At 44.5% G+C, this 25,121-nt stretch overlaps 1 protein-coding gene across 5 annotated transcripts in view; it reads right to left on the minus strand.

Moving 5' to 3' along the window:
* Positions 1-25,121, minus strand: part of SORCS1 (sortilin related VPS10 domain containing receptor 1) — a 548,833-nt gene that overhangs the window by 70,344 nt on the left and 453,368 nt on the right. For all 5 annotated transcript variants that reach the window (XM_058697716.1, XM_058697713.1, XM_058697717.1 and 2 more), the window contains exons 19-23: positions 23,980-24,166; positions 15,877-16,010; positions 13,556-13,679; positions 5,803-5,915; positions 2,963-3,094 (exon numbers count right to left, since the gene is read on the minus strand). In XM_058697716.1, the coding sequence (XP_058553699.1) occupies positions 2,963-3,094; positions 5,803-5,915; positions 13,556-13,679; positions 15,877-16,010; positions 23,980-24,166 (690 nt within the window). The remainder of the gene's footprint in view (positions 1-2,962; positions 3,095-5,802; positions 5,916-13,555; positions 13,680-15,876; positions 16,011-23,979; positions 24,167-25,121) is intronic.

Below are 25,121 nucleotides of genomic sequence, written 5' to 3' on the forward strand. Positions count from 1 at the left end.
AAAAACAAAAAACAAAACTTTCCTTTTGCATTTCCATATATTCTCTTGTTATCATAAGATGACCACACATGTATCCATCATTTACCTACCACTTAATGAGCATTTATTATAAAGCCAAGTACTTTGCATATCATTTCTTTTTTTTTTTTTTTTTAAGTTTATTTACTTTTGAGAGAGAAAGATAGAGCACAAGCAGGGGAGGGGCAAAGAGAGAAGGAGAGAGAGAGAGAGAGAATCCCAGGCAGACTCTGTGCTGCCAGCCAGCTCAGAGCCCAGACGTGGGGCTCGAACCCACCGACCAACCGTGAGATTGTGACCTGAGCCAAGACCAAGAGTCTGACGCCCAACTCACTGTGCCACCCAGGCACCCTGCGTATCATTTCTTTAATGTTCTCTCAAATACCCTACAAAATGGGTATTACAGATTGTGTGACTTTGGGGAACTTACTTAACTTTCCTTATCCTAAATTACTTCATCTATAAATAATGAAAATAATGGGTATCAGAGCTGAAACTAGAAACGTGGTTTACATGTTTCCACTCCCATGTGTTCTAATAAAATGGCTAATTTCCCCAGAATGTGTGCCAAATGCTAAGTCACACAGCTTTCAAACAAGCCAGCTGCCTTGAGACCTCTGATTCAATGGTTCATCAGTGACACCAGGCTGCCTCAGGGACAACCACTCATCTCTCAGAATGTCTCTCTCAGACGAGAGAGAGAATAAAACAAAACAAGAACTCCAGAGAAAAGAGCCAAAACAAGATACATTCATAAACAAGCAAAAGAAGCTTCATAGAACGTACCCCTCTTCTGTCCACATTTCTCATCGAGAAAATAGGATCCTTTTAGGAAAAAAAATGAAAAGTGGGAGAAAGAGAGATGCACAGATGATGTGATAGGAAATTAGCTGGCTCTAAATCTGGACTCTCTTCCATACCTGAAAACATTAGAATCTGGATTTCATGGAGAACTGGTAAGATTTCCAGAGGAGGAACAAATGTACGTGTTTCTACCTAAAGGCTGTGGACACTGATGTACCTCCCGCCCAGCTTCTCAGCAGTGCTGGCAGAAGAGGCAATCCGTTTCTGGCTCCCACCAAGTCACAAGTGGAGATGATAACTTGTGGAAAATAATGGGAAACTGAGTGCCAGGGCTGAGTGGGGTCAGAAGCAAATCTGATGGACTCCCCCCACCCCCCTACCCCGCCCCACCTGCTCTCCAATTGCAGTTCTCTAGGAAATGGACTTCAACAGGGCTCTCCAGGACAGCTTTGTTCTTCCTTACTTGTACAAGGAGGAAATTACAGAGGTGAGCCTTCTGCCAAGTGAGAAAGCAGGGTCAAAAGGAGGGTGTGTGCTGGGAGGTGGGCCTGGCTGTAATGTGGGGTTGTTGTTATAAGGCTGTTATAGGAGATTCTCCAGTCAGCCTGGCAGACTACAGATCATGGGACTAGATTATGGGCTCATTCTTTTTATTATTTATTTAATTAATTAATTAATTAATTTTTTTTAAATTTACATCCAAATTAGTTAGCATATAGTGCAACAATGATTTCAGGAGTAGATTCCTTGAGCCCCTTACCCGTTTAGCCCATCCCCCCTCCCACACCCCCTCCAGTAATCCTCTGTTTGTTCTCCATATTTAAGAGTCTCTTCTGTTTTGTCCCCCTCCCTGTTTTTGTATTATTTTTGTTTCCTTTCGATTATGGGCTCATTCTAAGCAAACTGAAAAACTCCACGTGCTCGAGGGGACAAAGCCAGTATTTATTCAGAGCCTGAGAAGAATCCTATTTTTAATCTTTCTGCCAGAAAGAACTGAGAAACCAGAATCGTGCAGTCTCTAATGAGGTAACCAGCTCCAGACTGATCATTTTATCTCAACAGATGACGAAGAAGGGGAGCAGGGGGAAGGGGAAGGAGGGGGAGAATAGGAAGAAGAAGAGGAAGGAGAGAAAGGAGAACAACAGCATAATAATAATAATCCTCACAACACAGATTAAAGAATCTTTTGAAGTTAAAAGGAAGAGAGGGAGAGGCCAAAGACCAAAGGGGGCAGGAAAAAGAACACACACACACACACACACACACACACACACACACACACACCAGTCTAATACTGCAGGAGATAGTGGACATGAGGAAAAAAATGGACCCCACGAACCACTAGAGATTATCTGGAGCTAATATTACTTCATTTATTACAAACACAAATCAGGTTAATTTCACATAGTGGGGATAAAAAGGATTGACGATTTGTATACAAGTCATACCTTTTAAAAAAGACATCATGGGGGCAGCCGGGTGGCTCGGTCGGGTCAGTGTCCGACTTCGGCTCAGGTCATGATCTCTCGGTCCGTGGGTTCGAGCCCCGTGTCGGGCTCTGTGCTGCCAGCTCAGAGCCTGGAGCCAGCTTCAGATTCTGTGTCTCCCTCTCTCTCTGACCCTCCCTCACTCACACCCTGTCTCTCTCTCTCTCTCTCAAAAGCATAAATAAACAATTAAAAAAATTAAAAAAAAATAAAAAAAGACATCACGTGTGTCACGCCATTTGATTCTCGTGACGCGCTCGTGATAAAAGTAAGAAACAAAAGGAGTAAATGGGTTCAACCTCCATGTATTATTCAGCCACTTGCTTTTCCCCCCACTTAGTATCTTGGACAATTCGTCACACAGATTTATCTAATTCATTGTGAATACCGTGTTCTCTAGTGTGGAGATATATCCCGAATGGTTTAGCCACTGCCTACAGTCACCACTCCTGCGTGGGTTTTGTGGTGACGCTGTAGTTAGGATCACCAGATCTTGGATGAGACACAGAGGACCACAGTGCTGAAGACTCCACAAGCAGCCAGTGTGCTCCCTCTCAGGTCCAGCGCCCTGAGAGCTGCTGTGCTGGTGATCGGTAGCAGCAGGGGTGTGGCTCAGACTGCTGCGGAACCTGAATGTCACCTGGGGGACTCACCTGCTCCAGGTCTTCCGCTGACCTTTTGCTTTCTCCAGCTGGATCCTGATAGGGCAAGACAAAGAGCTCAGCTGCGGTGGGCAAGCCAGGGAGCACTGCCACCAAGATGTGCTCGCCTGGGACCCCTGTGGCCTGAGGGAGAGACAGAAGCTCCTATAAGTCCCACAGGAAAAGGTGGTGAGAAGCATGGAAAAGCACGGAGTACTCTGAGAGGGTGGGGGGTGCAGGCAGGCAAGAAGGACGTGAGCTTTCTGGAAAGGACCTGACATGGTGCAAGGCCGCTGAAGCCCGTGCCAATGACACTCCCAGGGGCGAAGTTAGCGATCTGTCCCCAAGGGATGTGGGTGCTGCATCTCTATTTCTGCCACAGGACACGTGGCAGGTAGTAGAAGGTTAAACAGTGGCCCAAGGCCACCCAGGCAGTGTGTGGTGATGCTGAGTTTGGAACTGTGGTCTGACCATGAAGTCCGTGTTCTCAAGCACGGCTGTACTGCCTCCCTTCGCCTGACGCTTACATGCAGGAGCCCCTATCCCAGCTAATGTCCTCTTTCAGGGCCTTCCTCGATTTGAAACTCAGACATTATATCTGAATCATCCTCATTATATGCAAAAATGTTGATTGAATGATGTTTGTTTAAAGATTTCACCGTGAAGTGTCAAGAGAAAAATCCCATTTGATGAGATAAAGGGAACTGGTTTTTAGATAATATTCTGTTACATAGTAAATTGGAAGAAAAATGACAAAAAAAGTTGACCCCAAGTTGTATCTCTTATAGGGTTTATTAGAGTCCAATTGATAGTACGGTACCTTAGGGCTTAAGGAATTAGTCAAGTGTAACTACCCATCTCAAAGACAGGGTGGGATTCTAGGAACCAGGAGCTGGGTCAGCTGCCTCCTGAGATTGGGTAGCCAAGGAGTCTTTGAAATTGGAAGGGATTGGCCCCTCCACCCTACAACACCCTGTCCTGAGAGATGTTGAGTCAACATGTTTATTCTGTATTTAGCTGATTATGCTATGCAGCAGCCTGGAAATATTGATGAGCAGGAGTTTCTAGCCTTCTGGACAGCTGGTGGAAAGGTAGACGCCCAGGGGATGTGATCCCTAGACTATAAATGTGAAGACAAAGCAGCCTGGAAGACTGGTCACTGCCGAGCTAATGCCTAGTTGATAAATCACCTGGGGGAGTCGGGCAGCTACCTGGGAGGCTTATAGGGATACGGATCCCCAGAATGCTACAGATGGAAGGAAGGTATCTGTGGACTCATTGAGGGGTGTGAGTCATCTCTCTTGGACAGCGGAGGAGAGAAACCAGTTGTCACCCCAGGGACAAACAGCTCCAAGGGCAGAAGGATCCATTCCAGGGGGCCTGTCGTCTAATCGCTGCGCCCCCTGGTGGCCATGATATTTAGCCACCACCAAGGTCTCGGACGCTGAGTCATGAAGACAAAGGTGAGGTGGCATTTACACAGAGGCGCATGAAGGTAGTCCTTCTCCACCCCACTGTTCCATGTATTCCTGTTTCTCCATGTAATAAAGCAAAGGATGGCCATCAAATGGAGTGGTTGGGATCCCACGAGGGTGGTCTGATTCGAGTCTGATTTTTAAGTTTGGCCGTGGGCAGGATACCTAAGGTCTCTATTTCAGTTTCCTCAGCTGTAATATGGGAATTATCAGAGTACCTACATCAGAAGCTAGTTCTTTTGTGATTAAATGTGCTAACAAAGGAAAAGCACTGAGAAGAGTTTTTGGAATACTGTTAAGTTCTACATAAATATCAACACAGACAATGGCATGAATGAGGACAAGGCCGGCCCTTTGTCAAAAGGCTGGACATGAGATCTGTTTTCTGAGCAGGGGTTATCTGAATGCCTTTAGCCCATCAGCTTCTTTATGTCACAAGGCATGATGTTCCTGGGTCCAGGAAACAATGGCTAAAACACCCTCAACTGATTTCCCTTTACAGACTAAGAAGATACCCTGGGGAAAGACAGCTCATCTCTGATTTTCTGGGTTTGTGCAATAAATCCAAGCAGCTCCATGAGATGATATCCCCATTCCTCTGCTTACTCATGAAAGTGGCATATGCAGGGGAAGATGTGCCTAAAGAGACTGTTTTCCCAAATTATCAGTGATACTCAGACAGGGATAAACCACACTATCTTGGTATTCTCCCAGAGAACTTAGGGGGTTGTGTTTCATGTGTACAAACCCAGACACTGGATTCAGACCCTTCACTTCAATGCAGGAGCTTCATCACTTATTAGCTGTGAGACCTAAACAAGTTATTTAAAGTCTCTGAAACTCAGCTGTTTTGCCGGCAAAATGAGGACAATAATACCCTCCCATTGGGGTGGTTGCAGGAGAGAAATGCCTTTAAAAGAACTGAGACACAGAGAGACGGCTGACCATCACGTGCCGAGGGCTCACTGCCTGTGGGGCTGGAGGCCAGGGTTGCTCTCACTAATCGTATTCATGCTGTGTCCCTTCAGTGTTGAGCAGGTGGCTGATCTTACACTTACTAATGACCTGATCATGAACCCTGCCGTATGAATATGATGGTCATAAATTTCCATGTTTCTCTTCTCTAAGCAGAAGAAAAGTTTCACAAGGTGGAAGGACCATGTGTTTGTTCCCAGTCTCATACCCCTAACCCAAGCGACTGTGCTGTGTCTGCCTGCATGGGGATCCACTACGCAGAAAGCAGGTGTTTAGCCAGACCTCCCACGGGCTCTAGCTCGTGCCCTGTCAGCTCTCTGCACAAGAGGCCCTCACCATGCAGCTCTTGGAAGACAGAGAGGAAAACGTGTCGGGACAAGAGAAGGAACTGTCTGCACTCACTTCCACCAGGGACTTTTTGATGACTCGGCTGATGTCCCTCCTCCACTCGGGGATATCAGGGTTGTAGTCATCCAGGTTCGGAGAGAAGGACAGGCGAAGGGACCGGAATTCCTCTGGGGATACAACAGTAGGGTGATCACCGTAAGTCCATGAGTTTTCTCAAAAGTGTGCTGTACTTTATGTTTTTGCAAAGCTTTTGTAATGTGTCTTTTTCCTCCACACTTGCCAGAGAGCCTTCTGGAAGGAAAATCTGCTATTCCCATTCTAAGCCTGCTACCTCTCCCAGCCTTCGTTTTCTAAACCAAAGCCCTAGGTCTGGCCCATGCCTTACTCTGCAGCCTTTGCCCACGGTTCCTAGTTCTGAACTGTGCATTCCCAGACACGAAAGGCCCGGCATGCCCTGAATGCATGGCAGGTTTCTGACCCTGAGCTTCTGTACTTACTGTCTGTCCCTTCCAAGGAGCACCCCATCCTTTCTATCGTCCACACACACAGTATTCAAGTTCCAGTTCGAGCACTTACCGATTGAATCCTTTCCCCACCATGTTTCATTGTCTTTTTTAAGGGCACTACTGTGAGTAGCACCTATCCCCATTATCATTATATGATTGTATTATTATTATTATTATTATTATTATTATTATTATTTGATTACATGATTATAATTATTATTATTGTCATTCTGTTGCTATGTTTTGTTTGTATGGAACTGTCATTTGATGGAATTTTAAGCTCCTTAACCCAAATAATTTGTTCACTCTCTCTGTAGCTCCTGAGTTCATCGTGATCCTCAAGATAGGATGGGATGACAAAAGCAAGGGTCTGATGGGGAGAATACGGGAAGCCAGAGGAACTTGGAGAACCACAGCACCAAGACAGACACATATGTGACATTTATGGAAGAGAGGGAGCAAGGCTTGCTGACCACCCTGCAGTGTGAAGAAGGTTCAGCAGGACCGTCAGGGAGTCTCCGAAGGCACATCAGTGATGAAGGAGTACCCTGCACCCTGGGAATGGGTCTGCTTTAATATCCCTGTCACACCCTGTCATTAGCTGAGATTGGCACACGGGAGGCATGGCCTTGGCCCAAGCACAGTGGCGGGTTTCAGAGCCCAGCCCTAGATAACTTAGCTGAGTACAAGTCAGGTCATGTCGCTGCCCTAAAACCTGCTAGTGGCCCCACATGGTGTTTAGAATAAAAATTCAGCTTAAAAATTTTTTTTTTAATGTTTATTTATTTTTGAGAGACAGAGAGAAACAGAACACGAGCGGGGGAGAGGCAGAGAGAGAGGGAGACACAGAATCCAAAGCAGACTCCAGGCTCTGAGCTGTCAGCACAGAGCTCCATGCGAGTCTCGAACCCACAAACCGTGAGATCATGACCAGAGCCAAAGGTGGTGTGTAACTGACTGAGCCACCCAGGTGCCCCTAAAAATTCAGCTTCTGAACCATGTCCTTCATAGCCCCACATAACCCGGTACAGGCTTTCTCTCCTGCCTCACGTCCACAGGCTTCCCTGTGCTCCAGGACCCTGTCTTCCCCCTGCTCCTGTGTGCTGTCATGCTCCTTCCCATACTAGCACTCTTCCGCTTCCCCAGAGTCAGCACAGGTGGCTCCTTCTCATCATGCAGTCTCTCCTGGGAGAAGCCTTTGCCACTCGCAACCTGAGTTATCTTCCCTTCCGCAGCTTCAGACACCTTTCATCATATGACCCTATTTGTCATCTTCAGACTTCTGGCCACTTAAAGTATTTTGTTTTTACTGTCTGTCTCCCATACTGAAATACTAGGTCAACAAGGACGGAAACTCTGTGTTCCTGGCCCTGTGGGATGGTGCCCTGCACATGGTAGGTTTTTCTAGTCACTTAATTAAAAAAATTTTATTGAATGAATGAATGCATAAACTTCTCTAGAGGTTCTCTGTAATCTGTGCATGTGCTCCATTCCTTTCTTGTTTTAAGCATGTCCTCACGTTTCAGTAGTGGCTCAGTGACATCAGCAATGCCAATTACACATTCAGAAAACATAAGAGCCCACTTCTGCATTTCCTAACAATGCTAAAGACTTATTAGACACAGGTTTTGAAGATTCTTAAATTATAAGGTGTGTATTTTGGTGGTTAGCCTGTTCCAAAGTCCTATTTTTCAAAGCTTGTCCATTTTATGAGACACTGGTCACCTATATGAATATCACCACTTCAGTTCTGATGGAGAATAATGAAATGCATCTAAATTAGCAGCATGGAAAATGGAAGCCCCAAGGAATCACTCACTGAACCCTAACTTTTCACTTTAAAGATGTAAGGTAGGGGCGCCTGGGTGGCTCAGTCGGTTCAGCATCTGGCTTCGGCTCAGGTCATGATCTTGTGGTCCGTGAGTCCGAGCCCCGCGTCGGGCTCTGTGCTGACAGCTCAGAGCCTGTAGCCTGTTTCAGATTCTGTGTCTCTCTCTCTGACCCTCCCCTGTTCATGCTCTGTCTCTCTCTGTCTCAAAAATAAACGTTAAAAAAAATTAAAAAAAAAAAAGATGTAAGTTGATTTTTTTTTCATTTTCCCTGAACCTCTCACCAAACCATAGAAACCAAATCTATAAGGGAAGGTGTTTATCTTAATAAAAAGACACAAACAGAAAAATGATACAGCTCTCTCTGTAATAACTTAGCGGGCCCACTAGCAGGGGACAGGAGTTGCACACTTTAGTTTACTCAACAAGCAGGGGGTGCATGTGGGAGCAGTGGAAAGCATAAGAAGCCGATACATACATACATACATACATACATACATACATACATACATACATACAGTTAAGCCTTGAACAATGTGTGGGTTAGGATGCCCTCCCTCACCCTGGTACACAAAAATCGACATTTAACTTTTGACTCCCCAGAAGCTTAACTATTCATTTAAAAAAAAATGTTCTGTTTTGTTTTGCTTTGCTTTTGAGAGAGAGAGACAGAGTATGAGCAGGGAAGGGGCAGAAATTGAGGGAGACACAGAATCTGAAGCAGGCTCCAGGCTCTGAGCCGTCAGCACAGAGCCTGATGCAGGGCTCAAACTCACGAACCACGAGATCATGACCTGAGATGAAGTCGGATGCTTAAGGGACTGAGCCACCCAGGCACCCCAAAGTTAACTATTAATAGTGTATTGTTGACCAGGAGACTTACTGATAACAGAAATAGTCGATGACCACATATTTTGTATGTTATGTTTCATATACAGTATTCTTACAATAAAGTAAGCTGGAGAAAAGAAAATGTTATTAAGAAAATCATAAGGAAGAGAAAATACATTATAGTCCTGTACTGTATTTATCAGAAAAATCTGTATATAAGTGGACCTGTGCAAACCCGTGTTGTTCACAGGCCACCTGTGGTGTGTGTGTGTGTGTGTGTGTGTGCGCACATGTGTTTGCAGCATATTTACATTTTTTTTTAAAAGCAAACCTGTGCCCTGAAGCAAATTAAGGAAAACAATGCAAATTAGATTTTCTTTCCTACAGTCTATTTTGTGGCTTTGGGTGGACAATCTTTTCCTGGTCCATTTCCCAAATATAATGCTTCCTTCAGTCTGACCATGATGGCCCTAATGTTCCCCTCAGCTTGACTAAATTTAGGCAAATTTCTTCCTGACCACAGCCACTGACCTCCCTTTTCCTAGAGCATTTACTACTTTCGAAAACTTGCAATTGTAGATTCCTCCTCTGCTCTTTTGAGATGCACATCTTCTCCAACGCAGGAATGTCTTTCTTAAGGACCTGGGAACCATATCTTTGAAATGCAACCATCAAGAAAGATAGAAAAATAGTATGGGGTTCCTCAAAAAATTAAAAATAGAATGACCAGATGATTTAGGCATTCTACTTCTGTGTATTTACCTGAAGGAAACAAAAACACTAACTGGAAACGATATCTGCACCCCCATATTCACCACAGCATTATTTACAATAGCCAAGATATGGAGATAAGCTACTCTCCATAGAAAGATGAACGGATACAGAAAGTGTGGAATGTATATGTGGAATGTAGAAAAAACAAAAACAAAACAAAACCTCAGATACAGAGGACAGATTTGTAGTTGCCAGAGGCAAGAGTGGGAAGGTGGGCAAAATGGGTGAGGGTAAAGAGGTACAGCTTCTAAGTATAAAATAAATAAGTCACGGGGATATAATATAGGGCATGGTAACTATAATTATTAATGCTGCATTGAATGTTGAAAATTGCTAAAACAGTTAAAGTTAAAAGTTGTCATCATGAGGGAAAAAAGAATTGTAACTACATACACTGCTAGAGGTTCACTAGACTTGTGGGGATTAATTCACAATATATACAAATACTCAATCATTATGTTGTATACCTGAGACTGATAAAATGTTATACGTCAATTGTATCTCAATACAGAAATAAGATTGACATACTCTTGCCATGTGTACCAGGAAAGGAAGGAAGGAAGGAAGGAAGGAAGGAAGGAAGGAAGGAAGGCAGGCAGGCATAATGGACCTCTGTCCACGACACGGAAGGAGCCTACCTTTCATGAGCACCATTTAGCAAACACAGTCAGCCTAATGACGGTGACAATCCCTCACCTCTGAATTCCTCCACTAGTTCATCCCCGGGTTTAAAAATATTCCTGACTTTTATTTTAGGTGAGTTCAATCTTGCCTGTTTAACTCTGTGTGATATAATGTATCTTTTTTATTTATTTATTTATTTATTTATTTATTTATTTATCTTAACATTTTATTTATTTTTGAGACAGGGAGAGACAGAGCATGAACGGGGGAGGGTCAGAGAGAGGGAGACACAGAATCTGAAACAGGCTCCAGGCTCTGATCTGTCAGCACAGAGCCCGATGCGGGGCTCGAACTCACGGACCGCGAGATCATGACCCGAGCCGAAGTCGGCCGCTCAACTGACTGAGCCACCCAGGCGCCCTGATATAATGTATCTTTAATAGATCACACACTTCATTAAGATTTTCTAGTAATACAGGGGCGCTTGGGTGGCTCAGTTGGTTGGGCACCTGACTTCGGCTCAGGTCATGATCTCACTGCTTGTGAATTTGATCCCTGCATTGGGCTCTGTGCTGACAGCTCAGAGCCTGGAGCCTGCTTCAAGATTCTGTCTTCATCTCTCTGCCCCTCCTCTGCTCATGCTCTCTCTCTCTCTCTCTCTCTCTCTCTCTCTCTCTATCTATCTCCCTCAAATATAAAATAAAACATAAAACAATTAAAAAAAAGATTTTCTAGTAATATGCCTGAAACTCTGACACTTCATCTAACTTAAGATAAATGAAGGATGTTTGCTCAGAAATTTGGTTAGAGGAAGGAAGACCACTTCCTTGCTCAAGCTTTTGATAAAGAGATGATTTTAGTGAAGGTAGCTCATTTGATGGAGAACGATCCACTCTTGGATGACACCTTTAAAGACATTTTAGGGAGAAGGATAACTAAGCCGGGCAAGTGGGTGGAAAGTGGTTAGAAACATTCCCTCTGGATTCAGATTCCTAGGCTCTATCTGTTTATTATATTTAGCTCATATTTCTACATTTGAAAAATAGGAGTAAATATAGCCTATTGTTCATAAGTCTGCTCAGAGAATTCAATAAAACATCGTATGTACCAGGTGTTTTGAACAGATGTTGGTAAGGGCTTTGTCAATGTTAATTTTTACCACTACCATCACCATTATTATTATTACTGGAGCTGTCACTGAATAGCAGAATGACTCAAAGCCAGTAATTTCCCATTTCTGGGCTACGATTTCCTCTCTGTGAAATGATGGCATGAGCCAGGTCAGGCCAAAGACCTTCTAGGTTTAACGTTCTCTCTGTGGTTCTGATGAGGTTGCTGATAGGCTTAACCAAGAGAACATCTGTTGGGAGTCATGGGTCAGTGCCCATTAGTGTCACCTATGACATCCAGGAAGGAAAGAGAGGAAAGGGAGTCTCAGATGGAAAAGACATGAAAGCTATTTAGTGGGGGTAATTTCAGAGCATGGGCCCTGGGTCTAGATGGGCAGGGTTAGAAGCCCAGATCCACGACATACTAGCTGGGGCAAGTTATCTGTCCCGCTGAAGTAATGAGAGTATTAACATCGCCTACTATATGCTAGGTCATCGTGAGGGTTCAGTGCATTCTCTGAGCATAGAAAAGAGATGGAGAAGGAAAGAGAGGCAAAGGCACTCCCCCATTTTGGCCACCTGGCTAAGAGGTTGCCTCACTCATGGGACCTTGTTAGGAAAACCACAGCCCTGGTTTGCTCTCACTTACTGTTTGGGCTTGATCAAGCTACTTTCAGGGGCCTGTGGGGGTGGGGGGAGGGGAGGGGAGGAGGGAGGACACATTATGACTCTTAACACCCAGCCGTGCGAGGAATAATGTCCTCAGACTTGTTCAAAAATGCTCATAAATTGCTTTTTGAATTTGAAGGTCAAGTTCACAAGATGAGAAACGAAAGCAGTACCTGCATCAGAGCCAATTAATTCTGGGACTGGGGCAATTGATAATATTTGGACCACTAGCTAGTTTCTCTTTGTCTCTCTCTTTCTGTCTCACTCCTGGTCTCACCCTCCCTCCCTTCATCCCTGTCTTTTGTTCTTCTCTCTCTCTCTCTCTCTCTCTCTCTCTCTCTCTCTCTCTCCACAGCATTTACCTTTCCTATCTACTTTTAAATTTTAATTTTTCATGATGCATATATACCACTTTCATATTAACAATAATTTTCACATTTTTATCATCCACCTATAACACTCAGTGCATACCTATCTATCTTTTGGTGCAGAAAAAAAAAAATTACCAAAATGAGATCGATATGTATAAACTGTCTTTAATCCCCCATTTGAAGTCAGTGATCCTATCTTTCCATCTCAGTATATTTTCATTCTGTGCAATACTCTGACTACATTCAACTTCCCCAACTGATTAGCAGACTGTTCTGTATCATTGCTTGTTCAACCAATATCCAATCTATGATGATACATGACATCTGCATGATATTGCAGAGTATTTTTTTTAATGATATGTATTTCTGGAAGAGATCTTCAGAATATTTACATATTGGTAGATTCTTCTTAATAATCAAGACTCTTAAAGTTAAACTTTAAATTGTTTGAAATGTATTTATTGTGTGTGTGTGTGTGTGTGTGAGAGAGAGAGAGAGAGAGAGAGAGAGAGAGAGAGAGCGAGAGCGCATAAGTAGGATAGGGGCAGAGAGAGAGGGAGAGAGAGGATCCCAAGCAGGCTCACATTCAGTCCAGAGCCTGATGTGGGACTCAAACTCATGAACTGTGAGATCATGACCTGAGCTGAAATCAGCTGTCAGATGCTTAACTGGCAGAGCCACCCAGGTGCCCCTTAAAGTTGAACAAAAGCCTAAATATTATCTATTTTCTTTTATAATGGGGGTTTTAGTTATTCAAACACCACCAGAATACCAAATGGAATGGATCAGCTTTATACATAATGAAACTCATTCCACCCCACCCAGGTGAATGGGTGTAGAGTTGCCCTTTGTGCCCCAGAGCCACTTTCAGGAAACAGTCCAATAAGCGCCCCTAGGGTCTTCTGACAGCAACTATGCCGGGGAACCACCTCTCCCAAGAGGAGGAGATCAGACTTGACTCAGCTCTTTCTCTACCACTACGCTCTTTTCCCTGGTTAGAGGTCATGAGCCAGGGTGGCCAGTGGGACGAAAGCACCAGGCTAGTTCATCTGAGCTTGGGCCCAGCGACGGGTTAGTGTAGACAGGGCACTCACCATACACCGCGATGCTCTTTGTGTCTTGCAGGATGGCATTCCCAGCAGAGACCTGGACTGTGATGGTGTTCATCCCTTCAGAAGTAAACTTGAATGATATGCTTCCCTCCAAGGTGATCAGAGGCTAAAATGGGTGAAGGCCCAGAGTCAGGGGACACTTGCTCAATTACAGATGAGACAGCCACTAGCTCTGATCCACCAACAAGCCACTTAAGTCAGCATAGGCTCTTCCTGGTGTGGCCCTGGGTGACCGGCTCCATGTATGCCTCCCCATCATCTCAAGTCCAGGCTAGAAAGGAGCTACGAGAACCATGACCCTAAGTAACTCTGCCCATTCCTTGTGAATATGACACCTCTCTTCCGATATCTTTACACAGCAGTCTGGGGACACTGGTAGGTCTTGCTGTTTGGTGGGATATAGCTCTCTATCTGTAACCTGCTCAGAGCAGGCAGATCCCTTAATACAAAGAAATACTCAAATCAGACCAAAACAGGCAGTTCATATTAATCCAGATTTAAGCAGTAGTCATTGAAAATCTGTAAGCTTGCAGTTGTTCATCTCCAGGGTGTACCATTTATAGAAAATCACAATGGAACACAGTGACCGTGGACACCAAAACTGTACTATTTAGACTGGAGTGGCCTTGTGTGGCTTGGTTCCTCTGAGAAGCCCTATCAGCAGTTTTTGGAAGTAGCTGCTATGGAAACAAGTACTAATTGGATAGTGGTTTGAGGACTGAAAAAAAGAAAAAGAGAAAAAAAAATGATTTGGAGTAGTGCCTGTAATATAATCAGATGCTGGGGTCCTGGAGGAAAAGATTATTAGCTTACTGACCTCCCTCAACTCATTCCTCACAAACATTTTTCTTTCCTGTCTTTTCTTAATTAATTTTAAAATCTAAATTCATGTTCCTCCCTGTATGGCAGAGGGAAGACCAAAGCCCGGCATAAGAAGTCTACTCGACACAATCTGTGGAGAATTTGTTTTTTGCTGAAAGGTTTAAAAAAAAAAAGGAGACACGGAAGAAAGTTGTTTAGTATGTTCACCTTCTAGCACTAGCTTTCAGGCAAATAACTTAGATTTCTCCCCTGCCACTGTGGGTAGTGGGCCCTACTGGGGTCAAATTTATATGCGAGGTTTCAGAAAAAATAAAAAAAAAAAAGGCTTCTTTTCAGCAGCTGAGTCAAATTAGCCATAGGGGTGAGCGTTTCCTTCCCCTGACGGGCATGTAGCAGGGCTGGGGTCAGGAGAGGTATCTTCCCTGGGCCTGTGCAAAATTAGGTCTCCAGTGAGAGCCAACATTAAGCTCTGGGATAGAAACAGATTTGTATTGGGATAAGTTGCACTATATTTGAAGAGCAAAGCCCCCCAGTGCAAGAAAACGACTCTGCTGGAGGAAGATGAAGGGTTCTAGTCCCACCAGCTCATCCCTGCGCCCCCTGGGGAGGCCTGAGGCTGGCTGCCTGCACTGACATCTGGAAGCCAATTTGAATCTCTGAGAATGGAGTCAGTTCAAAACGGAGCTTGCAGCCTAGTATGAGGGGAAAACAATTCCCGTGGGCACGGGGAGGCCTTGGATCTGGCCTCCGGTGAAGCAGCTGAATGAGGCGGGGAAACCACCTCCTGTGTGTCCTCCTCATTTTTTTCTGGAAAATGAAGGGCTTACAGTAAGTGAGGTTTATGGTCTCTATGGAGTTTAAAGGTGCTGCTGACTTCTGGTCACAGGCCATGGTTTTTCACAGGGAAAACATAAAGGGTAAAGCTGTGGCTACGTCTGATTCAGGGTGAGAAGGCCATTTGGGGGCTGGGTTGTAGTAAGTATTTGTTGCTTCGGACTCTGTTATCCATTGGCTTTTTTTTTTCTTTTTGTGGACCATTTTCTCCCCTCTCTTGGACCATGTGGTTCCAAGGAGACTGATTTCAACACCTCTTTTTCCACCCCCACCAATGGGAAGGCTTGGTCAATAATACTCCATTCTGGGACATCTGTAAGAACTTCTATGAAAGACCGTTCATTTTCCCTGCTAGGTGGTGACAGTTAAATAGCTCAGGTTGCTGCAAAGGGTCTTTGCAAAGGCAAATCTCACTGGAGAAGAAGGCCAATGTAGAGGAAGATAAGGGGTAGGGGTGGTGTGGTGAGAGACAGACAGAGAGACAAAGGCAACAAACCGTTGAGATGACTGGTATACTAAGAGCCTGCTCTCCCCGAAACGAGGACTACCCTAGACCCTTGAGTTACAGAAGCCATTTCATTTCCTCTTTTCCCTTCAGCCAGTGTGAGCTGAGGTGCCACTAGATGCCACATGGAAGGCTGACCCACCTCTGTGTTGTTTCCATACCACCATACGTAAGTGAGGGTGCCCACTTGGCTGGGCCACAGCACTGCAGTTGCGTTGACCTCTTTGTTCTTCGTGGTGACAAAGGGAAGAGACAGGTGTACATGCTCCAGGGGACCTGAGGCACAAGAGAAAAGATGAGTCATGGAGAAGGAAGAACTTTCTTTGCTTCACCTTTCCCTGCTCTGAAGAGAATACGTATCAGTTCTGGAAGTCTCCAAAACGTGACAGTCCTATTCCCTGAGGAAAGTGCCACAGGGGTTGCCCCTGCTTTGGAGAAAAATATATATCGTGACCCATTGTATCTCAATATTTTCCACTTACTGGTCTTTCTTCCAGGCCTAAAACCTGAGTTATGTATGTGTAAAACTTTAGAAATTTACAAGTAATGTATGAAGTCCTTAAAAGAAGAGCCATGAGACGAGACGTCACAGGAAAATGCAAAGTCTTTCCAAGAGGTCATATCTGTGGCGGTAAACAAGGATGAAGGAAACCTCATGGAGTCCAGGTGGGTGGCAGGGGGAGCTGGTGGTGGTGGTGACTTCACAAATCCCCAAACCACTTTAGATGTGATGATTCTTTACTCTTTGTTGGATTTTAAATATCTTGTATGTGTAGACACATATGTGTGTGTGTGTGTGTGTGTGTGTGTGTGTGTGTGTGTGTGTGTGTCGCTGCCCGAGCATATGTAACACCACCTGTTTGGTGTTAAGGTCAGCTTGTCTAGGACAAAGTGTGCATGAGCAGGTAGAGACAGCCCTGTGGTTTTCAGGTTCTCAGGATGTGCTCAAGTGAAGAGAAAAAAGGAGGGGGACGATTCTAACTACAGAGGCCCGCTAGATGGACAATATCATCCACATCCTGACCTTCAACTAATAAAGTTCATGCTTAGAACTCAAAAATCACCGACTTGACTCTGGACTCCATTAGGAGCCAAATGTTCCTAAGAAATTCATCATTTCCTACACGCCCCCCACCCCTTCTGTAATCTCCATATCTTAATGAAAAAAAACAACAACCAAACCAATGTGTATCCAGGGCACCAACCCAGAAGCATAAAGTCAATGTAGATTACTTATTCCTTGCCACTCATTCTATGTTAGAAACCACGGATCTGGTTTCATAAATACCTTTCAGTTAGAGTTCCTCTCACCATCCCCAGTCCTTCCCTGGCTCACACACCTGGACTGTCACGCTCCGTACAGATCTTCTGGCTTCCAACCTGCTCCCATGCTAATCCACCCTCCTGCTCTGTGTGTTCACTGCCTGCCTGCCTCAGTAATAGACAAGCTGCACCAAGTGCCACGGTGCCCAGAACAAAACATATGCTCCAGGGTGAAGGTAGAGCAAGTGTAAAGATCCTGAGGAAGAACTGGATCTCCATGTTTGTGGAATAGCAAGAAAGTTCAAGTGGCTGCAGTGAGAGGTGGAGGGAAAGAGTGGAAGCCATTGAGTCCTAAGAGGTATTTGTACATATAGCATGGTCAGTCCGTGGGCTCTGAACTATGCATATGTGGGTTGTATGAGTTCATTCTTGCATGTATACAATTTATATGTTCATACAATGTATGGCAATGACTACGTACCTCTCAACCTACAAACTGTTGTGAGAGTGATTTTTCTAGAAAGCCAAGTTGATCTTGCTTACTCACTTGTTCAAAACTAAATTTCGCACTCCCTAATTATAATGATGATGGTAGTTAAGACCTATTGATCTAACATTTGTGAGACAGAGAACACAGGCTGCAAACTTTTGGAAGGTAAGAGTCTTTCATATTTACCTTTATACATAAAGGCTAGCATAGTTCCTGAGATGCAGCAGATAATCGAGTGTTTTGCTGGGTAAACAAACAGACAATGCAATTTCTTGTTTCTGCTTTTGTCTATGCTTCTCTCTCTTTATAGAATTAGAGTCTTGGTGACCAGAATACAGGCAAGAATTGATTTCCTGGTTTATAAGCCATATGATAAGAAGTAGTCGTTCATAAGTCAGAACGGTTCAATACAATAATAAAAGGGCAGCATTCACTGAGTGATAACTATGTGCTACGTATTCTGCTAATGACCCTTTTGAGTCTCATTTGCTCCTCTCCACAGCCTTATGGAGTAGGCGATACTATCAGGTCTGCTTAGAGATGAGCCAACAGAGGAAAGTAACTTTCCCAAGGTCACGCAGCTAGGAAACATCCACTCTGGGGTGTGAACCAAAGAAGTTTGATTTTAGAGCTCGTGCTCTAGCCAGCTGACAAATGCTCAAAAGACCTTTCCCTTTTTAACAAATTAGCTATTAAGAGTCAGCATCCACTGATTACTTAAATACATTCCAGGCACTGGCAAATGCACTTTATACATGTTCTCATTTCTTACACGGCTCTTGCTGTTTTGCTCCAGCAGGCTAGGCCCTGTTCTGCCCTGAGGCCTTGGCTTAGACACCCCTCTCAAGGCACCTGCCAGTCTTCAAGTCTCAGTTCCAGGAACAACTCTTCTGGAATGCTCTTCCTGACTCCCCTGATCTGAGTTAAATGACTCAGCTAGAAGACAAGGACTAGATGAGCTTTGTTAGACATGCCAGTTCCATTCTAACGGGGTTCATTGTCTTTGTCTCTCTCACATATGAGTACTTAATATATTTTTATTTTAATTTTTTTTAATGTTTATTTATTTTTGAGACAGAGAGAGACAGAGCATGAACGGGGGAGGGTCAGAGACAGAGGGAGACACAGAATCCGAAACAGGCTCCAGGCTCTGAGCTGTCAGCACAGAGCCCGACGCGGGGCTTGAACTCACTGACCACGAGATCATGACCTGAGCCAAAGTCGGCCACTCAACCGACTGAGCCACCCAGGTGTCCCATTAATATATTTTTAAAGTCAGAATATCAAAGCAAGGATGGTGCCTGTGTCCTCTTAATGGCAACAGTTGAATCTTCTTAGTGAAAAATGGTCACTAATTCATTCAATAGTTTTAGAGTGCTGCCATATGTCCGACATTATTCTAGGTGCTGGGGACACCTGGTACTTGGTGGGGCTTATGTATTATCGAGGGAGGCAGGCACTGAACACACAAAGCAGGAGTACGTGATAGAGTGCTAGTTTTGTGTCTCAGAAGAAATGACACTGGAGCAGTGACCTGAATAAAGTGAAGGCGTGCACTATTTGTGATGCATCGGGGTGAGGGTGGAGCAAGTGCAAAATCTTGAGGAGGAAGTTTGCTCGCCATGTTTAGGGACTGGCAAGAAAGCCCAAGTGGCTGCAGGGGAGAAATGGAGGGAAAGAGTGGAAGCCAAGGAGACCTAGGATCCAGGACGCACAGCATGTTGGCTTGTAGGCCATGGAGCACGCATATGTTTGCGTGGGTTCATTCAAATGTGTGCAATTTACCTTTCATATTCCCACCTTGTCCTCTCTTGTATTCATTTACTTTTTGTGCATTTGACATACCTAGTTTCTGCTGCCCCAAACCTAGCTTTTAAGCATCTCTTCTATGTACAGAGGGTGCAGTCTGAGCTAGGGGAGCCGTGGAAGCGAAACTCCAGTCCCCGGAGGCCCCCAGCTGGCTGGCTGAGCTCAATCCAGAGCTGAACAAGGGGCAGAGGTAGCTCCAGGACAAACGTGCCTGTGGTGCCGAAGAAGGGCGGCAGGTGGCGCTGCATCACTCCATATGAATCTTTGCGGCAAGGTGGTTGAGGGAAATGGGAAATTACTTGCGTGACTCGGGTTTCCCTTCTCTTTTCTTGTTTAGTCCTAATGTGCTGCAGGAAGCAGCTGACGCCTGTGAAGCTGGACATCGTGCAAGCGCGTCTGTGTGTGTGTGTGTGTGTGTGTGTGTGTACACGTGCAATCACACACACAATGATCGTTTGGGACTGACTCTACCATTTGTCCTGGAGACCTCTGACTGTAGAATTGAATATTGTGTATGCATTACATTGATGTTTGTCTGAAATGTAAAAAATGCTCTAGGAGAAACTAAAGTAGTTCAAAGTATAAAGATGAAATCCTAAAACAGAGTTCCTTAAACTGCAATGTACATACGGATTATACTAATCTGTTCAAGGCAGATTATGGGCACGTTTCTAGAAATTCCAATACAGCAGGTCTGGAATGAACACTGCATTATTATCATGCAGTTCTGGGGTGGGTGACTCATTCAACCACGCTTTACAAAACTCAAGTCTAACATTTGCTGGCCAAGATAACAATCATGTGAAAAGTTGCAAAACTACATAGGTTTTCAACAAAACCCTAAGGTAAGAGCAGAAAGGCATCTGTAAATGGTACCTATGTTAGGAGGTAATTGCAGAGAGATCTAGAAAGGACTACAAAATCTAGCTCAACTACTTATTTTTAACCTTTCATTCTGCTAATCTGCACAGTATTCGGTGGCTTTTTTCTTGCAAGTCCGGCTGAGATGGGGCAGCTTTCTGACCAGAAATGTGCATGTCCTCTAAATTCTACCTGCTCCCACCAGCTGAGGCCAACACTGGCTGCACCACCACATGTCCCGTTAGTTTGCAAACTAGCAGAGCACAGTAAATACTATCCCCAAGAACTTTCTGTCAGGCTACCACAGATTACCCAACCTCCCAGTGGGAATGGCTCACCCACTCCTGGAAACTTTACAGCAGGCACATCCTCTCCACTTGTTTCTGATGACTTCTGCAAACCCGTATTAAAAACTAAAACAAGAACAAAACCAAAACTCTCTGCTTTGGACTCAAATCACCTTTCCGACTTGGAGGGTAGAGAGAATCTTTCTTCAAGACAGGAAATGGGGGAGAATTCTGGGCAAAGGGGAGGGTGTTAGTGAGAGAAGCGGAGGGTAGGCTTGGCGAACTGACCTAACGGTTGCTGCTCAGAACCCACTAAGTAGAAACGCACGTGCTACTTTGTGATGATGGGAAATCAAGCTTTGCTAGTTGACAGGTCACAGCATATTTTGCTTGAAAGAACCTTTGAGAAACAAGATGTGCCTTCCTCACATGACAGCAGAAAATCTAGGCTCAGAGAAATGGAGTGACTTGGCCAGGAGTTTGGGCCAACTCCCAACTCAGTCCAGTGTTTGGGTTTCGTTTTCTTCTACAAAGACCACCCCCAGCCCTGCCCCCATACCCTGGTACTGTGGCCCAAAATGGCCAAGAGACCCTTCAGGTTTGAGATTTGGGGGAATGTTAATCAATTACGGTCTTGTTCTGACTTCGTCTTAGTATACAATGGTGTCAAAGCACTTCTCCCATCTTCGTTTGCTCCATCTGCAAGAAAGGGCCGATGTTGCCTGTCATGGTACAAGTGTCAGGAGAAGCAAAGGAGGGCATGTGCCTTTGCACGGTGACATGAACTTTAGGAGAGAAGTGGTGACGTGAGCAAATATGTCAGACCTGCCGAAACTGCTTATGACGGGGGTTTTAGATGTATGTGAGTTAAAGAAAGTTTAGAAAAAAATCCTGCTTTGATGCAGTTAGGAAAAAAGAGTTCATTCTTATCCCCAAGGCCAGGCTTAGAAAGGGTTCCATTACATGAAGTATGCTTATCCAACCACTTAACCCAAGATAAGCCTAACAAAATTGCAATCAGAACACAAAACTTTCCAGGGGCGCCTGGGTGGCTCAGTCAGTTAAGCATCTGACTTCAGCTCAGGTCATGGTCTTGTGATTTGTGAATTCGAGCCCTGCATGGGGCTCTGTGCTGACAGCTCAGAGCCTGGAGCCTGCTTTATTCTGTGTCTCCTTCTCTCTCTGTCCTGCCCCAACTTGTGCTCTGTCTCTCTCTATCAAAAATAAATAAATGTAAAAAACAAAAAATTTAAAAAAAAGGAAGAACACAAAATTTTCCATTACTAACCATCTGCCATTAAGGTGAAAGTCAAAGTACTGAGCCACTCACTCAACTAGGCTAATGAGAAAAAAAAAGCCACTGAAAAAAGCAGTACATTTCTTCTAGAAGCCATGGCTTCAGCAACCTTTAATCTCTGTGCTGTTTTCCTTCCCAGGGTTGAGTAAGGTTGGGAGAAAACCAGGTTAGGGAGCTAGCTCTCAGAGGATCTGATCATGTTTAAGGGGTGAGGAAGAATCCACAGGGTGACCAAGAGACCAAGGTGTGGATGATCTATGGGAGAGCCTGAGAAACTGAGACACAAAGCTAATGCTGAACTTGAACTCGGTATTTACACATGGTTAGCATGTGGTAGATGTTTCATACACAGGCGAGATATGGAATAAAATCACTGTAATTCTTCAGGACAGCCTGAATGGCTGTAAGGATAAAATCCCCCTTACAGAATAAGCCATGGAAAAATGACAGGTTGCTAGGTAGGTGGCCATTCTCAGCAAATGTACCAGCATTTGTGTGGCAAGTTAGTTTTGCTACTAATAACCAATGTTGGTGAGGTACTTCTGAGAGATTTTCTGATTATTCCTTAGTAAGAAAGATTACTTCTTAGCAAGAGGCAACTCCAGAAAGTCCATACAGGACAGCCTGGGGTGGGACGGTCATGGAGTCAGCAGGAAGGGAGCCTATGGAAGGCACCTTGAACCTATGTAGTGGTACAGCAAGGAGTTCATGTTCCTTCGGGACAATCTGTGAAGGAGTGGAGGGGATAAGGGTTGGTGGAGACAAGCTGCATCACTGACAAGACTGACCTCAGTGATCAAGAGCTGGCACTCCAGAGTCTGGCAGACCTGAGTCTGCAGCCTGGCTTTGCCAGATAGTAGGTCTACAAATGCATTATTCAAATTCCCTGACACCCACAGCTCTTTGTAAGTAGGGTTTCTAATAGTGCCTACTTCCTCACGTCATTTTGAGACGTGAGATCATACATGCAAAGAGCTTGCTTAGCCCAGAAGTGGTCACATAGTAATTGCTTCATAAACTTCAGCTGAAAAGAGGCAGGAGGAGTGGGCACACTGGGAATCTTGTACAACTTTGCTTCAACCCAAAGGAGGGAGGATGCGTTTCTTCAAAGCCCTTTTGTCATGAGTGTACAGGAGAGAAAGATCAAGAATTATTGGTACTGCTGAAATCCTCAGTAATTAACAATCACTTGGGGAATCCCTGGATACTCTTGTCCTCCCACGAGACCAAAGAAGCTTAAGAAAAAAAGATTTGAGTTGGTATGTCCTATACTCAGTTTAGTTTCATGGGCAAGGGGCAGGTGGGAGGCATGGGATACTGCCTGGCCTTAATATTCTTCGCTTAGAATTTGGAATTAGTTTGGACCAGGCTGTCCATAAAAGGAGCTTTCATTTTAGGAGGCCAGTGCCTTCTCCATCAGGCCACCGGGGCTTCACATAGCTACTTTCATTCTAAAGCAAAGCATTCTGTAGCAATCTAAAGATGTCCTAAGCCTGTTTGGGGATGCCCCCACCCCTGCCACAAGGGGCCTTCATGGCACACGTTTGTACTACACGCAGCTTAGCAGCAGTCATGATGTCGTCAGACTTAACACATCTTTAGATTCCTCCATGGGGCAAGCGCTTCGACACCTCTTGGAACTGCTTCTTAATGCAGCTTCCACGACACTGTTTACACTCTTTCCCTCTCTTGACACCAACTTCTCTCTAGCACCGAATCATCACGGATAAAAGCCCAGGAAATACACTTTCAAAACAGGATCATGAGTCTAAAAGAGTTATTAACAGTGAGGTGTATCATGGGAAGAGAAGAATAATGAGATGGGGAGAAATTCCATCACTAGTGCTAATTCTCAATGCAGTAGACTGAGCCATACATGGGAGTTGTTTTCAAACGTTTCTCGCTTAAAAAAAAAAAAAAAAAAAAGACAAATCCATATTCAGTCACATAGCTCAGCAAATTGCTTAGGCCCAGCCGTAGACACAGGTGTTTGATCTCAGAAGCATCTGGAAGACGCACAGGAAGTGCCATGAGACCAATTTCAGGCAACGCAAATTCTAGGATTCTTCAAACTTTGTCCCCTGTTTTTATTTTCTCCCCATTTGGCTCTCTTATTCTCCTCTCCCCTTCTACTCAAAGATAACTTGTGAGCTGCTTCTAGATACGACATTTGGGGTTATATTTTAAAAGGACACAGCATTTAAAATATGTCATAAACCAACAACAGTAATAACATACAAGTTACATGTAAGTACAGGACGGCGCTGTCCGACCCCAGACCGTTGTCCACCTGCACCGTCACTCGGAAAATGCCCACGTTGTGATAGACATGTTTGATGCCATCTTCCATGGAGCTGAGGTTGACATAAGACACTGCAACGCCATCACCAAAGTCCACTTGGATGAGTGTCCTCTGGACGTCACCCTGAAAAACAGCCCAACATCAGGAAAGGGGAGTTGGTGCTTGCTGCCTCCGCTCTAGGGGCTTTTCCTGGTTCCTGGCTCCGGGAAAATGGCAGACTCTGGCTCCCTCCTACAGCTGGGAGCATCTGTCTGTGTTTGACAGAATCCCTGTGACATTCCCTAGCAGACAGGAGCTTACCAAGATGGACGGTCTCCAAATCTGAAGGGCACTGATGACCGAAAGTTTCAAGGTTTGGAAAATTCAGTGTTCGTTAATCAGCTCTAATTTGATATTCAATTTCTCAGAGGGATTTGTTTATGCTCTTAGCATCCACGTGAATAAAAGGTATACACACACAGCTTTAAAAATTCAGCCTACCCCACATGGTCACAGACCTCTCCCATGTGTTCGGAACACCTGGGCCCCTTATTTTTGGTTCCCTAACCATATAAGGAGAAGCATAAAAGACATCTTGCCTCACACCTGATATGACATTGGACTCAGCCCTATTATTAAGATAATAAAGGTTAACGCTTTCATACTTCAGCATTTTGTGCTATCAGAATGATAACATTTTATTCTTCACAGAATCTTAGTTGGGAGAGAAAAAAACAGGCCAATATTTGTCCATTTTACAGGTGGGAAGCTGAACATTTTAATTATCTGTTCAAGGTTAACATGGCTAATTAGCAGCAGACTTGGATTTGAGCCCATCTCCCTGGATTTGCAGCTCATTCATTACAGGCGGGTAGAACACTGATGGCTCCCTGTGCTTGGATCCCAGTGTGCCAGTAACAGGCTGCATGACTTTATGCATTCAGCCTCCTTGGGTCTCCATTACCTCATCTATGAAATGGGCATAAGAATACCTTACTTTCTTAACTTGAAAGGTTGTTCTAAGACATGTGAGTTAATCAGTCATCTGTAAAACTCTGCTTCAAAATAAATTACCGTCAAAACAACAGAGCTGTGAAGG

This window comes from Neofelis nebulosa, chromosome 13 (genome assembly GCF_028018385.1).
Source record: "Neofelis nebulosa isolate mNeoNeb1 chromosome 13, mNeoNeb1.pri, whole genome shotgun sequence".
Taxonomy (NCBI): domain Eukaryota; kingdom Metazoa; phylum Chordata; class Mammalia; order Carnivora; family Felidae; genus Neofelis; species Neofelis nebulosa.